This window comes from Cajanus cajan, chromosome 11 (assembly GCF_000230855.2).
Source record: "Cajanus cajan strain Asha chromosome 11, NIPB_CcT2T_4, whole genome shotgun sequence".
Taxonomy (NCBI): domain Eukaryota; kingdom Viridiplantae; phylum Streptophyta; class Magnoliopsida; order Fabales; family Fabaceae; genus Cajanus; species Cajanus cajan.
Window position 1 is genome coordinate 47477422 of NC_138527.1, and position 16326 is coordinate 47493747.

Consider the following 16326-nt stretch of genomic DNA (forward strand, 5'->3'; position numbering starts at 1 on the left):
ATTTGCAACCCAAAAGTCAATTTTATCATAGAGACAAACGAGTAATCAGATTAGGTTTTGAATACTTTTTGAGTACTCATCTAAATTCACAAATAAGTATTTATAGATGAAATCCCTCCACCACACCAATATTATGGAGTTTGGCATTGGGGACCTAATAGTGATTCAAAAGCCCTTGGAGGAACATAGGATATGTCGAGCAGTTGATAATGATGAACCCTACTTTTTTCTTCAGTATGATTGCTTTTTCAAGCCATATTCAACGCTGCGTACCTTTTGACATATTATTGGTTGGGGTGTTGTCATTTCTCAATGTCGCCCCAACGTAGTTTTATACCAATAGTTGAGCTCTCTTATAGGCCTTTCAGTTTATTTATACTACATTATACATAAAGTCCACTTCAATAGTGTTTTTGCATTTTTTTTATGAAACTAGGTTGAGCACCATGTTGGGTTGGCTCTATTTGACCAATTGTGCTCATTGGGTGTTGTTCGAGTCGTACACCGCATCCTTCAGGAACTTCAAGGATGGGTTCTACAAGGTTTTATTGATTTTGAATGTTGCATCCTTCTTCATGGACCAAGTTCCTAAGGATAAGGAGCATTCGACTCCCAAGTTTCCTTTCTAATGGACAAGAGAACATTTGAAGCACAAAGTTTGGGGGCCAAAGTCGATGAGCCCTTATGAGAAAGAGGACTTTAAAATAATTAAACTTTCTCCTTTACCCCTAAAAACAAGGGAAATTTTTAAAATCTCTATTTTGTCACATGTGAAACAAAATTTTTAGTGTAAGTAATGTTTTCGATTGAATATTGATAAGTGTCAATTGTGTCTAAAGAAAATATTAAATTATGACACTTATCTAGCAGATAATTTTTAAAAGAATGATGAACTTTTTTTTGTAAATTTAAATAGAAGCGGGAAGGTTTTAAAGTGAGACAATGTGTGTGGAGTTGATGACTTTTTGGTAACCAATTGATCACTTATTTTGTAGGTTCAGGTATTTGGAGGAAGTAGAGGTATCTGGGAGCAAACAGCTCAGCTCTTTAAAAGGGCTAAGTGCTTTCAAGGCCGTAAGCAACACAAGGAAGCAGGGGACAAAAGGGCTCAATGCCTCTAAAGGGCTCAGTGATTTATCCCAGTGGTGAAAATTCAGCCTCGGCAACCTAGGCACTCAGCGGTTCAAAAGGGCTCAACCATTGAGGTTTCTTCATAGTGGAGGATTCATCAAATCGCTCAGATGTTTCCCAGGCGTTGAGCAATTTCTTCTCTTTCCTACTTGCTCTGTTTTATTTTCAACTCATATAAAAGAAATGACAAGAGAAACTAAAAAGGGGAGACTTAACGAAGAAAGACACGACTCAAGCAACTGCTCTGGAGCTCGTTGGAACAGAGTTCATAGGATCAATCTTCTTCTTCTACCTTTCTTTTTGTTTTTTTCCTCTTGCGATCTCCTCCACTATGGAGAGCTAAAACTCATTGGTTGGGATTAAATGTAATCATCAAACTTCCGTGTATTTTGAACAATCCTAAACCATTCATTCACCTCACATCACTTTCAAATGCAATTTTTGTTCTGATGGAAAAGTGAAACAAGAAAAAAGCAAGAAAGAATGGGAGACTAAAGCTTTGAAAATGTGAGTGAAGGAAATACGCCTTTTGTGTTGCATCTCGCTGGAGAGTCTGGGGATCAAAAATGACTTACGGAAATCAAACATGGTGGTGTTATTATGGACGAGATTTTGCCTAGTGGAAATATTTGGCAACATTTCATGACGAGAATCTGAGGTCACTGGTTACATGCTCTTACACTAAGCTCCATTGGGTGGAGAATCTCAACCACACCCACTCCACAAGGATTCTAATTAAGGTGATGAGGATTGACATTCACTACATGTATTTTGACTCAACCCTTGTTGTTGATCTTCATGGTGCTAATGGTTTTTGTGCTATCAACAATAGTTGGTGGGACCATTAAATGGTGGTGAGTGAAAGAAGTTAATGGAGAAAGAGTTGAATGAGAAATAATATGTTGTAAGACATAAGCTGTAAATTGAGATTAATCAGATGGATGAAAATAATGGTCTATCATAGACGATTTATTAATTAAGAGATGTTAATATAAAGAATAATGTTTTACCAATAATTTTGTTTGTAACAAAACTTAATAGAATTTTAAAAAAAAATTAATTAATAGATAAAAGACTTAAATATGTTCAAACTACTTCCAATTAAGTCGATTTTTAGATTATTACATATTATTTTTTTTTGTTATAATTAGCTAACCATTTTTTTTAAAATTTAGTACCTGACGTTAGTCCCCTTTGTTTAGGGATGACATTACCTACAAATTGTCACGTTATCACCCAACAATGTTTTTCTTATCATGTTAATATCCACGTTTCGTGGTTAAGGGTTTAGGATTTGTCTTTGGATGAAAACAAATTGAAAGAACCCTAAAAGAAGAAGAATAATAGAGGTCTCGTGAGTGAAGAAGAAGAACCTTGAAAGAGAAGAAAGAGTTAGGATTCTTGTTCATTTGTTGTCGTCTTTGACCCAACTTAGGTCTGTCTTCATCAAATGAGTTCATTCTGTGGTGCATCGTGTGTGTCTTCTGAGCGACAACAAGTTAGTTGCAAATGTAAGAAACATGTGTCATTTTGACATCCCACAACAAAGAAAATCCTGGTAAAAGGTTTTGGAGATGCCCTAATTGGAACGTAAGTTGGAATTCATTTTTGGCTTTAAGAATGGCAACTGTGGATTTAGGGTTTTCCTTTATTTATAACAATGTTGTTTCAATTTTGATTGCAGGAACCTGAGTGTTGTAATTTTTTTCTTTGAGTTAAAGATGGGGACAACACATCTATTGGTGGATTTGTTTTAGGGAGTCAGATGCACGAAATTGAAGAGTTGAAGTTAAGGATTAGTGTTTTAATGGATGTAGAAGAAGCGAATGAAGAGAAAATTGCAAAAAGAGACAGAGATTGAAGGGCTTTAGGAAGAATGTTCTGATCTTCATCAACAAATGGCACTATTAAAGTTGAAAATTTCACGCAACAAGAAGAAGATTTCAGTTGAGAGAAATAAGGTAAAGATATTTACACTTGGAAACGAATTGTTTTGGTGCTTGAATCACACTATGAATCGCATGAATCAGATCTGAATAGCAAGAATCACGACTTAGAGAATAATTGTAGGATTCTAGCACAAGCAATTATGTGAAGACGTTTTGGTTCTTGAACGACACTGCGAATCGCACAAAAACAATCACAAAACGACAAATAATGCTTTGCGAAGGCGGTCAGCGTTGATTCGTCCCACATTCGATGGTGCCTCGGACTCGAAGACACTGCAGGAGGGAGAAAGAAAGGAGGTTGAGAACGGTGCCTCCATTCCTTCTACTTCGTTTGTTGCATTTTCCCGCGGGGAAGAAATTGGGTTTAGTATGGTACTTTCGTAGATTGGGCCATCCCTCACCAGTTACGGCCCATAAAATAGTATCAGCTTTGAGTGTTCTTTTCATTAGTCTTGATTTAATAATATGACAATTTCTGTGTGAATCAAATTACAATTTATTTATTTATCGAAGATCACAAATTTTTTTCTCATGGCTTACAATCATACAATCAAATGGTTCAGATCACAGTACATATTTAAATAATTTATTAATAATTTTATATTAAATTATGTTAAAATTGTAAAGTTAATTTAAACCTTTTACACTAAAAAAAGAGTGAAAATTGTATTTTCATAACATTAATATTCGTGTTTATTATTTAGACGTGATATTAAATAAAATGTTGTAATGAATAAATATTTTTTTAATAAATTACTTTTAAGTCTATTTAAAAACTTTAAAATTTATACTAATATATAAAGGGGATACCCTTTTCGATAACCACCTTGGTTTTCACTTTTTTTTTACCATTATACCTTTTTAATTTTAAAAAATCAGAAAAATATTTTTTAGTCATATTTAAGAACTTGAAACTAGTGAATCTATATTAATACTAATATATAAAGGGGTACCACTTTCAATAACTACTTTTGGTTTCTATTTTTACTTGGATCATTTTATCTTTTATTTATTTTTCAATAACCACTTTTTTTATGAGTAACTTTTATTTATTTATTTATTTTAATACAATGCAGGCACATAGTGTCTTTTTCCTGCTAGTAATAAAAAAATTTCTTTAAAAATATATGGATAATTGGACAACTTCCATAATATATAAACATGAATATAAATTTTTTAAAATATAATACAGTTTTTACTTATATTGTTTTTTAATAATGACATAATTTTTCATTAATATTAATACATAAAATATTACTTATAGATGACTTTAACTACATTTTACCTGACGTTTACTATTTAATAAATTTTATATAACTTCTTTTTTTCAAAATTTTGTGAAGATTTTTAATTTTTTATAGCAATTTTGAAAATTTTAATCAGACATTTTATTTTAAAATAGTTTCTCCATTTTCTAGTGGCAAATCATGGAGAGCAGAGGGTGTTTTGGAACTAGTACATTCAGATTTATGTGGGCTAATCAAGCTTACATCCAATGGAGGTATAAGGTATATAATTACTTTCACTGACGATTTTTCTAGAAAAATTTAAGTCTATTTTTTATAGGAAAAGTTAGAAGCTTTTTATACATTTAAAAGCTTCAAGGCTATAGTGGAAAATGAATCATGAAAGCTTATTAAAACCCTTCACACAAGTCATGGTGAAAAATATTGCTCTAATGAGTTTGCAATTTTTTGTGAAAAAGCATGGAATTCAAAGGGAGTTGACAATATCATATACAACACAATAGAATGGTGTATCAAAAAGGAAAAATAGGACCATTTTCGACATGGTGAGGAGTATTTTGACAATGAGTAGAATCTTTACAAGTTTTTGGCTTGAAGCAGTCAATTGGAGTACTCACATTCTGAATAGAAGCCCAACGTTGGCAGTAAAAAATAAGATACCTAAAGAAGCATGGAGTGGTATGAGACCAGATGTTAGCCACTTAAATTTTTTTTTGGTGCATTGCATATGCTCACATTCCAGATCAGTAGAGAAGCAAGTTGGAAAAAAAAGGAGATAAGTGTATTTTTATAGGTGTTAGTGATGTTTCAACAACTTATGAATTGTATAATCCTAACACTGAGAAATTGTCATAAGCCGAGATGTTGTATTTGATGAATAAAGTTTTTGGAATTGTAATGAAGAAGCAGACCAACAACTTATTTTTCTAGATTTTGATGATAAGGATGAAGCAGAACATCAATTACTAGCTATTACTCAAGATGAGCAAGTTGTAGCTCAAAACTTGGATGTTCCTAATAGAGAGTTGAGATCACTAGGAAGTAGAAGGAGATATACTTGGATAGGTGATTATTATGGCCAAAAAATTGATCAAAATGAGGATCAATTGGTGCATTCTACTTTTTGTGCAGTTTGTGATTCGATGTTTTTTGAGGATGTTGTCTAAGAATCAAAATGGAGAGAAGCTATGGATGTAGAAAATTGCAACAATTGAAAGGAACAATACTTGGTAGCTTGTTGATCTTCTAGAAGGACACAATACAATTGGTGTCAAATGGGTATTAAATACTAAGCTAAATGCAAAAGGGAAGGTTGATAAGTACAAAGCACACATGGTTGGTAAAGGCTATAATAAAGAATTTGGTGTGGACTACAATGAAGTCTTTGCTCCCGTTGCTCGACATGACACAATAAGGATGGTCATTGCACTGCCAGTTGATGGACTCCTTCACCCCAAGGGGTGATGAATGGCATCCAAGAAGAAGAGAAGCTTTTCTTTTCATGTCAAGGGGAGTTAGGGGTGTTGGACGTTCCTTCAAGGGTGAGAAAATAAAGAGTGGGTGTGAGGAGAATAAGGGTGGGCGAACAAGGGAAAGGTAAGAAGGAAGGTGTATTTGGGTGCTTTAGTTGGCTCTCTTCACTAAGTATAGGTGAAGGTCACTCAAATGAATCCCTAAACTCACTCTAGGAGGAGAGGGTAGATTGCGGCCGTGTAGACCTAGGTGACTAAGGAATGATTTGAGGCAAAAATGCTCACTCAAATTCATATAATCCAAAGTGTGCACAAGGTGGTAGGCCAAGGGTATATATAGGAGTAGGAAAGCATCTAGGAGTGCATTTAGGGTTGCATGGTTGTGTAATGCAAGTCCAAATGCAACCTAAATGAACCCTACATGATGTGTGGGTTCCCTTCCTCCTAAAATAACTAAAATACCCTTTGACCTAAAAATAGAAAAAAGTGGATTTTGACCTCATAACTCAAGGTTTAAGTCCAAAAATAATTCCTAAGCTAATTTTCCCCGTAATACAAAGGCTAAATGAAAATACAAAATAAAATCCTATCATCTAAAGTACCCCAAAATACAAGGGCAAAAAGGAAATAAAGTAATAAAATCCTATGTTACTTAAAATAGGCCTAGTAGAGGATCAATACTCCACACTCATGATGAGTATAGCTCTAGGCATAGAGTCTCCTCCATCTTCCTCCATTCTCTTAACCATAGACCTAGTAATGAGTCCCACGTGAAGTTCCAAGGATGGTCTTCCATCAGCAGCTCAAAACTCATAGCCTATCTTTCTTTGACACCAAAAGAACGGGAACGGGATAAGGGCTAAGACTCTTTTGAACCCAACCCTTCTTCAACGAGTCATCAACTTGAGACTCTATCTCTTTGGTCTCTTGAGGGTTAGTCCTATAGATAAGCCTATTTGGAAGACTAGCACCCAGTATGAAGTCTATTTGATATTTTATTGCTCTTAAAGGTGGAAGTCCACATATAAGCATACAATGAGCATTTTTCTATCAACACCAATTTTAACAAATAATGTATGCTCATATGGACATTTCTTAAAACCTTCCTTTAAATTTAAATATTTATATACATGTTTACTAACATATATTTTTGTAAACTTACAAAATAGTTTAAAAATATATTAAATTTAAATGGTTTAAAATTACAATTGTTTTTTTTCATTTACATATTTTACACAACACGAAAGAATACATTTTTATGAATATGATCAAATTATGACAAAGATACATTGTCAAATGCAAGGACACTACTATCAAAAAATCAAATATTCTAACTATAAACATTTAAAAGGAAGGAGTTGCCAACAACTCCAATAAAAAAAATTGTTGTAACCATCACACTAAAAAAGAAAAAAAAATAAACAAATTATTATATTGAATCCATTCTATATTATTTTTAATAAATTAAATAATAGAAAAAATATTATTTAATTTATTATTTATCAATGTAAACACAATAAAAAAATCTTAAATTTAATACTTATTGTTGCTAAGTAAGTGAATTTACTAAATTATTTTTTTTTAAAATGTATTTTAACCCCCAAAAAATATGATAATTTTTTTAACTAAATCTTATTTACTTTTAATCCTTAAAAACATATTTTTAAAATATTCATAATATAATTTTAAAAAATATATTAGTAAAATAATATTTTAAAAAATAAAAAATATGTTTAAATAGTAAAATATGTTCTATTTTACTTTTTTTATTTCTTAGATATAATTCCTTTCCTCTTTTCCCCACATTAGAATTGGCGTGTCCACGGAATGGAGCTGATGGGCCGGAGTGCTTTCGTGGCCCGCGTCCACCTTTGTCAATCAAAAATCGTCAATCCTAGACTATATAAATAATCCACTATTAGAAGCTCCGTTAAAATCTGAGAATTGTTCTCCGTCGTCGACACCGATTTAGGGGTTTAAATAAATATCGATTAACCTCTGTCTGACTGATATTTCTCTTACCTTCAGTGAGTCTAGCAAAATCTCCGAACCTGCTACTTCCCATCCTTACACGAAAGTGATCTAAACAGCATCGGCAGCTACATCGTCCACCAAAACGAAAAGAAAAACGTTGAAAATGGCTCAAGAGTCACTCTCAGAAACCCCAGATGTCTCGCCGCCTTCGTCTACTGCACAATCGCAGTCAGATCCATCTCTTTCAAGGAGCGTTTCTTTTAGCCGGCTCAACGCACAGGCACCAGAATTTGTGCCCACTCGAGCCACCCCACGGACCGATTTGCAGCAACCTAGGCTCGTTGCACCACCTCCTCCTCCTCCTCCGGCTTCAGGTATGGTGCACGTTTACTCACCGCCCCCAACTTCACAGTTCCATATACCGATTCAAGGCCATGTCGTACCGGTCCAGAATCACCATCATCATCTTGCTCATCAGCATCACGTTCCGGTTCACTACCGGTCTCATCATCACCCGCATCAGTATTATGTTAGCCCTGATTCCACCGTGCAGCAGTCTCAAGTTGACCCAGATCAAGCTCCATCTTCCAAAAGCAAGCTGTCTGATGAAGCCAGTCAAAAAATTTTGAACCAGGTAAACTTCAGATGCCTAGTGAATATGCCAACATCATTGCTTATCTTGTGATTCCACACTGAATGGACGATTCATAGTTTCCGTTTTTTTCTTTGTTAACTTTTTGCTTCTGATTGCCTATCGACAATTTTTAATCAGCGTGTATGTCAATACCAGTCAAATATTTTAGTTAGCCTACATACCATATATACATATGAGATTCGGATTTTAGACTTCGTTCTATTCCTGTTCCAACTGGCCAGCTGATCAAGTTGGGTAATGTTTGGATGCAGGTGTTTGGAGGGGTAGGGCGTAGTTTTTCTTTACTAAATTCGGAGGAATTTATAGTTTTCATAACTATTATGAGTGTTTTAGAGGGAAAGGGAAGAGAGAATAAGGTTTTTATTTTTGAATCAAGAGAGTTAAATGATGATTATAAAATAACAAAGTGATGAAGGTAGTTCTAGGAATATGAACTATTCGAAGAACTACATAACTTTAGGAATTCCAATAGAAGAATAGAATCCAAATAATTGTATTTAATTGAGAGAAAGATTACAAGAATTGTTTTCCAATCCCTGAGCTCGGTTTAGAGCTTGCTATTCATAGAGGTGCATTGCACCAACTAACTATAACAACTAACAACACAAAAAATGGAAATCATAACAGAATTATCAGAATTAAACTGACTGGCTGCCACGTGGCTTCCTTATTAACTTCATACATCACAAAGATTGGAAAGTTTCATCATAATTTACCCTCTGTTCACTTTTCATCCATGACCTTCTGTCCCAAACACACCCTCTGCAGCGACGTCACTGAAAGATGACTAAATCAGAACACCCCAACTTTATGACTGCAATATACTGGAGTTGACTTAACACCCCAACTCTCATTGGCCATGGAAGCCTACTGTAAAGAATCGGGTATGCTTGGGAGGATCAATGAAGTCCAGGAACCCAGGAACCTGCCACTAAAAAATATCTGATTCTAGAGGAAAAATAATGATTGGGTGAGTCACACACACTCAACTCAATGACAACATAATAAACAAAGTGAACAAGAATGAAAAATATTCCTTAGACGTACATTGCTTTTTTCTCAAGCATAGTGTTGGTTGTGCCTTGGCAGCTAACTCTAAGTTCCTTTTTTCTCAATATGTTTCCAATTCCAATATTCTTGATATCATCCACTTCACTGCTTTTTTATCCCAGCTTCTATAGACTGCTCCATCATCCTTGATTTTTTCATCAATTTTGTTTGCTAACTAGTCACAACCTCCAATATCTTCTTTGAAATCTTTAGGAACAACTTTGCAAGGTTCAACATTCTGACTTGTTTAAGTCATGTGATTCTTCATCCTATAAACACTAACTATATATACTTTATGACAATTTACATTGATGCCTTGTAGTGCCTTCAACTGAAACTGCATGCTTCCATCCCACATTACACTTGCTTCCATGAGGCTTCCGATGGACTAATTTAGAAGCCATACTTGAGCTAGCACTAAAAGCACTGGAGCTTCATGCACCAGGATTACCACCAAAACCTGAGCTTTGACCAGCCCCTATAGTGTCATGACCAGTCTCTCATGAGGCCATCTCCACTTTTGTTCAGAACTATTAAAAAGTTTGCAGAATAAAAGGTGGTTGTGGGTTCGAATAAGAAGAGTGTAAGAGGGGGTGGGTTTTGAACAAGAAAAACAAAAGCCAATAAAAAACCAAACCTGTTAACAGCAAACAGAGAATAAATTCGAGCAAAGTACATACGAACAGAGAAGAAAAGATAGCTGATGCAAAGAATAGAACTTCAAATGACTATGGTGGTGACAGATTGCTCATACAGAGGAAGAATGTCAGTCAGGGTCGGGTTTCAATGTTGCAGATGCTCTGTGTAGAAGCAGCACCAGCTTTGATTAGGGCCCACAGTTGCACAAGGCAAAGAAGAAGCTTCAAACAATGTTGAACGTAATCCGGGGCCACTAACTTTAAGACCATGTCAAAAATGAAAAAGGGTCAGCATGTGAAATTGGGTCAAGAACAAGTCAGTTTTGTGAAACCAGAAAGTTGCATTTTTTTTTTTTGCAATTTTTCAACTTGAATCTGAATTTTATTCCAAATGCAATTTCATTGGCTATTTGAATCTTTCTGAGGGATTAAAATTGTAAAATCATGTGATTTTACAATTTGAATCCCCCGATTTTAGCTGCCATGATTGTGGTTGTTCCTCACATTACAAGTTCAAGCCACCAAGTCATTTGCTTTGGGCCATGCCTCAGCCAGCGAAATCTCATAGTTAGGTGATTTATTCTCTTCTTTGCAACAATCTGATAATCTAACTTGGAAACCATCATGAGTGCATTAAAACATGACATTTGAGTGAAAACAACAATTGATTCAATCCATCAACATCAAGAATATTTCTATTCTCAATTTCTTCCAAAATAGCACTCAAATTGTTATACTCTCAAATATAAACTCACATAGACCACATAGTCCGTAAAATCACATTTGTAGAGTAATCCATCATGACTGATTTTTCCACAATTTTAAGTCAAGTATTAACCATAAAATATAAATAGGGGTCATAAGGAAATATAAGTAAATGCTATCAATTAAAATCACCTATAATCTCAAATAATTATAATTATTTTTGTAATGGAAATAAAAGTTTGTTGAAGAAAAAAAAAATATATTTTAGAAAATTTGGTTCTTGCAACAAAAGAAATATTTATATTAAAGTGTCACTAAGTAAATCATTCACAATTGTGAAAACCAATCTAATCACTGCTGAGCTGAGGACATGTAGAGAAGCAATCACCAATTGATATGAAGAAGTTAGAAATCACTAAATTACAAATGTTCATGTTTTCAAATAGCCAATGAAAATAATATAAAATTTATTCTTTATACTATTATTAAAAATAAATAGGGTTGTTCACGGTTCGGATTTTTCAAAAATATGATCCGAATTGAATTGGTCCTTTTTATGAAAATGGTTTGGTTAACTGCAATCATTTTTTATAAAGTGGATTGGTTTGATTTTTTCTAAATGGATCAATTTTTTTTTAAGTGTATTAGTTCCATTGTCTACTTTATACTCATGTATGATTTATTTATTCAAAAATTGATTAGTTCCATTGTTTACGAAGTGGATCGATTTGGATTTTTCTCAAAATGAATAGGTGTTTATAATCTGGACCAATTTGATTTTTTATCTGTTTAGGTTTTTTGCACACCTCTAGAAAATACACATGAATTTGAATTCCCATTGTTGTACTTGAAGCTACCAAATTACACGTATCCACCATTTTTGGAATCACAAATATATTTGAGGATTTGGTGCAAAGGAAGCAAGAATGAAGAAGTAGGAACTTACCTTAAGCCCTTAGTAGCAGTGGGTGCTAACTGCTAATAAATTAGTATGAAATGGAGTGAAAATGGAGAGCTGAACAGAGGAGGGAGAATGTATGAAAAGGAGGAGGAGAGAAGGAAAGGGTTGGGGTGGGGAAGCATGGGTGTTGTGAATAAAAAGAAAGAAAGGTGGCCCCCCTTCTTCCAAAAAAAAAAAAAGATCAGCTATCCCTTTTTCTAATATGATGCCTCACAGTTTAGAGTTGTCAAATGTGTATAATTTAGTACACAGACGTAGTCATTAGGACTGCAAACATTTTAAATGTTTGGCATCTGAATTATTGTGAAATGGAGGGAAAATGCAGAGTTGGACGGAGGAGGGACAATGTATGAGAAGGAGGGAGAGAAGGAAAGGGTGGGGTAGGGAAGCATGGGTGTTGTGAATAAAAAGAAGGGGGGCCCCCCTACAAAAAAAAAAATCAGCTATCCCTTTTCCTTCAATACGATATGATGCCTCATATTTTAGAGTTGTCACATGGTGTATAATTTAATACACATACATAGTCATTAGGACTACTAACATTTTAAATATTTCGTACCTGAAATATTAATTTTGCTTTAATTAATTTCCACGAAAGTGAGAGGGAGGCGAGGGGTATTTCCATGTATTACTGCTTTTATTTCATAGTTTTGACTTTTGGGGTTTATGACTTGTTCCACCCTCCTTAGTGTGGCTTCTTCTGTGTGTGAAGTTAGGGATGGGGATCCGGATCCTCTAAAGGGAAAGAGTGCAGTTTAAAGGATAAAATGCCCTTACAACTATTGATTATAAAAATCGCCAGTTGAGATTGTGATAAAAGTAAAACGAAGTACATTTTGTGATGTTAGTTACAATCTCAACTGTTAATTTTTTAATCAACGGTTTTCCTCTGAGGTGTACTTTCCTAATTTTAGAGGAGCAAAGTCCTAGGGTTGGAAAGGTAAACGAGAAAATTTGTGAACACACTTAGTTACATTAGAATAATATAGAAAATGAATCCCTGTGAACTAATACTGTATTTTTTGGTGTTGCAAAATATTATGCATATTTAAGATTCATGAAATTCAGGAGGAATTTGAGAAGTTAAGCTTTTGTGTACCTAATGTTGGGAGACAGAATTCGAGAATGAATAATAATCATTTGAAGTTTATATATTTTTTAACATATATCTATTTAAGTTCATCTTGATATACTTCTCTAAAATGCATTTATACCTTTTTTGCCCTTCATGCATCACAGCTTGACTAGGATTTTTGGTTGGATTTTTTATATAATAATTTGTAGGTGGAGTATTATTTCAGTGATTTAAACTTAGCTACTACCGATCACTTGATGAGGTTCATCAACAAAGATCCAGAGGGCTTTGGTAAGATAATAATTTTCCGGTTTCCTTCTTTTTAATGTGTGACTGAATTACTATGGGCCCAAACAATTCATACTATGTCAGTTTGACACTACTCTTTTCGTCCTCTTTAAGGAACAGCATGTTGGGTCTTCCAAGATTATCATATTAAACAAAGTCATATATTGATTCTTGTTTCGGTAGATGGTCTTGGATTTGTTATGATCTATTGTTTTGTATTATTTCTAATGCTTTTCTAAAATTATTTAGTGCCTATATCTGTTGTTGCATCTTTCAAGAAGATTAAGGCCCTCATAACCAGTCACTCTCAACTTGCAACTGTTTTGAGGAACTCATCAAAACTTGTAAGTTTGTTACTTTCTTGCTTCATGAGCTAATATTACTCTTCAACTTATATTTTACTCCGTATTTTTTTTTATTCATAATTTTATTCGTGTTGCTTTTAAATATACATCATTGTTGAATTCTCCAGGTGGTTAGTGAAGATGGAAAGAAAATCAAACGCCAGTATCCCCTGACCGAGTCTGATATAGAAGAGCTACAAGTAATTTTTACTACAATCTTGTGACTGTCTTTAAGTTGTGCAAGACAATATCATTCGATGGGTTCTTTCTTGATTCATGCATGTCATGTATTCTTTTCAAAATATTTTAGTCAAATGTGGTGTTGTTAATGATGACTGGTCTTATTTCTGCTTCTCCTTTCTGTTTCTCTCTCATTTAGCAATTTTTATTTTTTCTGGTAGTCTCGCATTGTTGTAGCTGAAAACCTTACCAGAGGATCATTGCCATCAGAATCTTATGAAGGTTTTTTCAGCAGTTGGGAGGTACTATTGTGGTTTTCATTGAATAACATTTGTTATGGATGTTTTTACTTTAAGTTAGTTACATCTGGTAAAACTTTGAATTCTAGTTACCATACATTTTATGTGGGCATGTGGCAGTGTGAAGACTATCCGTACCTGTCCACCTCAAACCTCCAATAGTGGGGCTTCTTCTGCTTCAAGATTGGGAAAAGTTGATGGCATGCCTTTATCTAACAAGGTATACGGATTCATGCATGCATGAATTCATGTACTATAGGTTGTTCCATTGGAATTATTATCCTGTTTTTGTTTTACATCAATTTTTAACATGTGGGTTATACTGTATCCAACATACACGAGAAATTCAGTACTACTGATGAAATTGACCCTTTAATTTTACTCCAGAGGATGGTTTCCAAGTTTTAATGAAATTTGTTTGAGGCCTTCCACTGAACAAAGCTATCTAAATATGCTTATTATTTTCTGTTTCAGTCATTTAGGGGAAATTTAATTGCTTCCTATATAAGATAGGTGATTATGTACCATGATTCTATTCATCTGGGGGATTTTACTTGTGTGTTCAGTTTTGGTCACAGGAGCTTGGCTGCACATCAATAATTATATTTCAAGCTTGTTTTTCTATTTTGAACTTTGCAATATTTTATAAATTTTTCAGTTGGTAATTTTATATGTTATAGCCTTGACCACCTGTGTTGCATGCTACTGTTTTGTCGGAAAATTTAATGTTGGGTATGAATTTATGCTGGTGAGTGAAATGTGCTAGTGATAGGATTCTTTCTCTTTTTTTTAGAGTATTAATCAAGAGGAGGTATTTTAATGAATCTAATACAACTTTTTGTTCCAGTTGCATGCATTTGTTGAATATGAATCTGTTGAGCTGGCTGAGAGAGCAGTAAGTACCAATACTTTGCTGAGTTGGCAGGGTACTAATTCAGGTTACTTTTTAACTAGATGGCATTTTTGGCCATGTAGTGATGAGTTGAGAACCCTTGACAGGTTGCTGAGCTGAATGACGAGGGAAACTGGCGTAGTGGCCTCCGGGTTCGCTTAATGCTTAGACGCATGGTATACATTAAAAAGTTCCTTTCCTTCATTACTTCTATGCAAGTGTTTCCCAATTATGTTTTGTTTATACAATCAAATGCAGATTTGAAGGGCTATTTGCGGGCATTTACAAATTGTTGCTCGTATGGCCTTGTTGACATACATATTCTGTTCTTTTTAAAACTTGAATGAAAGAAAAAAACTCTAATCTGGCTGGGTGTTCTCATAAGTCATAAATGTTGAGGGGCATTCCAGAAGCTTTTAGACTATTTGCTATTTTTTATTTTTGAAGAACAAAAAGATCACATAGGTAGTGGTCCTTGTGATTTAGATGTATTATTATGTTTCGGATTTTTTTATTTCCAGTCTAAACCTTCTCAAGGACGGGGAAAGAAGGGACTTGATGTTGAATTTAGCTGTGATGACGATTATACTTATGTGTCTGAGCCACATGCATTTGAGAAACAATTAGAAGATGCATCCTTTCCCGATACTCAGCTGCTATGAACATGTGGTAAGTGTTTTTGCTATTTTAATTGACTGATTGTTCATGATTTATAATAGTTTCGTTGCATAATAGCAAATAATTACAAGAATTATGTATGATGATGTATCCATTCAAGTTAATTGGATGCTTGAATTCCTACAATGTCAGGCTTAATTAACAAAAGGATTATTATGTATGATGCTTTTGGTACTATTCTTTAATTTAAATTGGAATTTTACTTGTAATGCATGTAATAAAGGTTGGTGTTGAAGGTCAACATGCTACCAAGATAAAACTCTAATTTGATTGGAAAACATCTAAAGTATGTATGGTGTTGTACCTGTGTTTTGTCTAATGCAAGTTAATGCCATATGCTCTGTATTATCCCTTGTTTGTTAACCCCTTAAGAAAGGCTCTAACATGTTTTTGTGAGTGCGTCAGTGCTTGGAAACGACCCCCCCACGTGTTTAAGAACCCTTGCTAACATGTTTGAGTTCTTAAAAAGACATATATGCTTTGGGGTCATTTTGACAATATGCCATGGTTGAAACACAGTTATGTTGAGAATAACGAATTCTAATTTATTGCATCATTCACAGCATATGTTGGTGTCCTATTCAATTGTCATGCAAAAATTTATAACTGGTTGTTTCAGGACAAGTAGCACTGGCATTTGTCTGTTCTATGCTTTAGGCCATAATTCTTTAAAATTAGCAGGGGGAAGAGCATGGTTATGACAAAGAGAGTGGGCAAAGGAAAGGTCGTAGCCGTGGCCGGGGGTAAGGGACGTGGCCGAGTTCATAGTCATCAGAATAATCGTGTGG

At 34.4% G+C, this 16326-nt stretch overlaps 1 protein-coding gene across 1 annotated transcript in view; it reads left to right on the forward strand.

Annotated features, from left to right (window-relative positions):
* Positions 1-7636: 7636 nt before the first annotated feature.
* Positions 7637-16326, forward strand: part of LARP6B (RNA-binding protein) — an 8779-nt gene continuing 89 nt past the window's right edge. Inside the window, 10 exon segments of the mRNA XM_083066224.1 lie at positions 7637-8407; positions 13067-13148; positions 13395-13489; positions 13618-13689; positions 13891-13914; positions 13916-13971; positions 14089-14188; positions 14816-14863; positions 14968-15036; positions 15382-16326. The exon segment at positions 15382-16326 is cut by the window's right edge and continues 89 nt beyond it. Of these exon segments, the coding sequence (XP_082922350.1) occupies positions 7937-8407; positions 13067-13148; positions 13395-13489; positions 13618-13689; positions 13891-13914; positions 13916-13971; positions 14089-14188; positions 14816-14863; positions 14968-15036; positions 15382-15522 (1158 nt within the window). The 5' untranslated portion in view covers positions 7637-7936 and the 3' untranslated portion in view covers positions 15523-16326.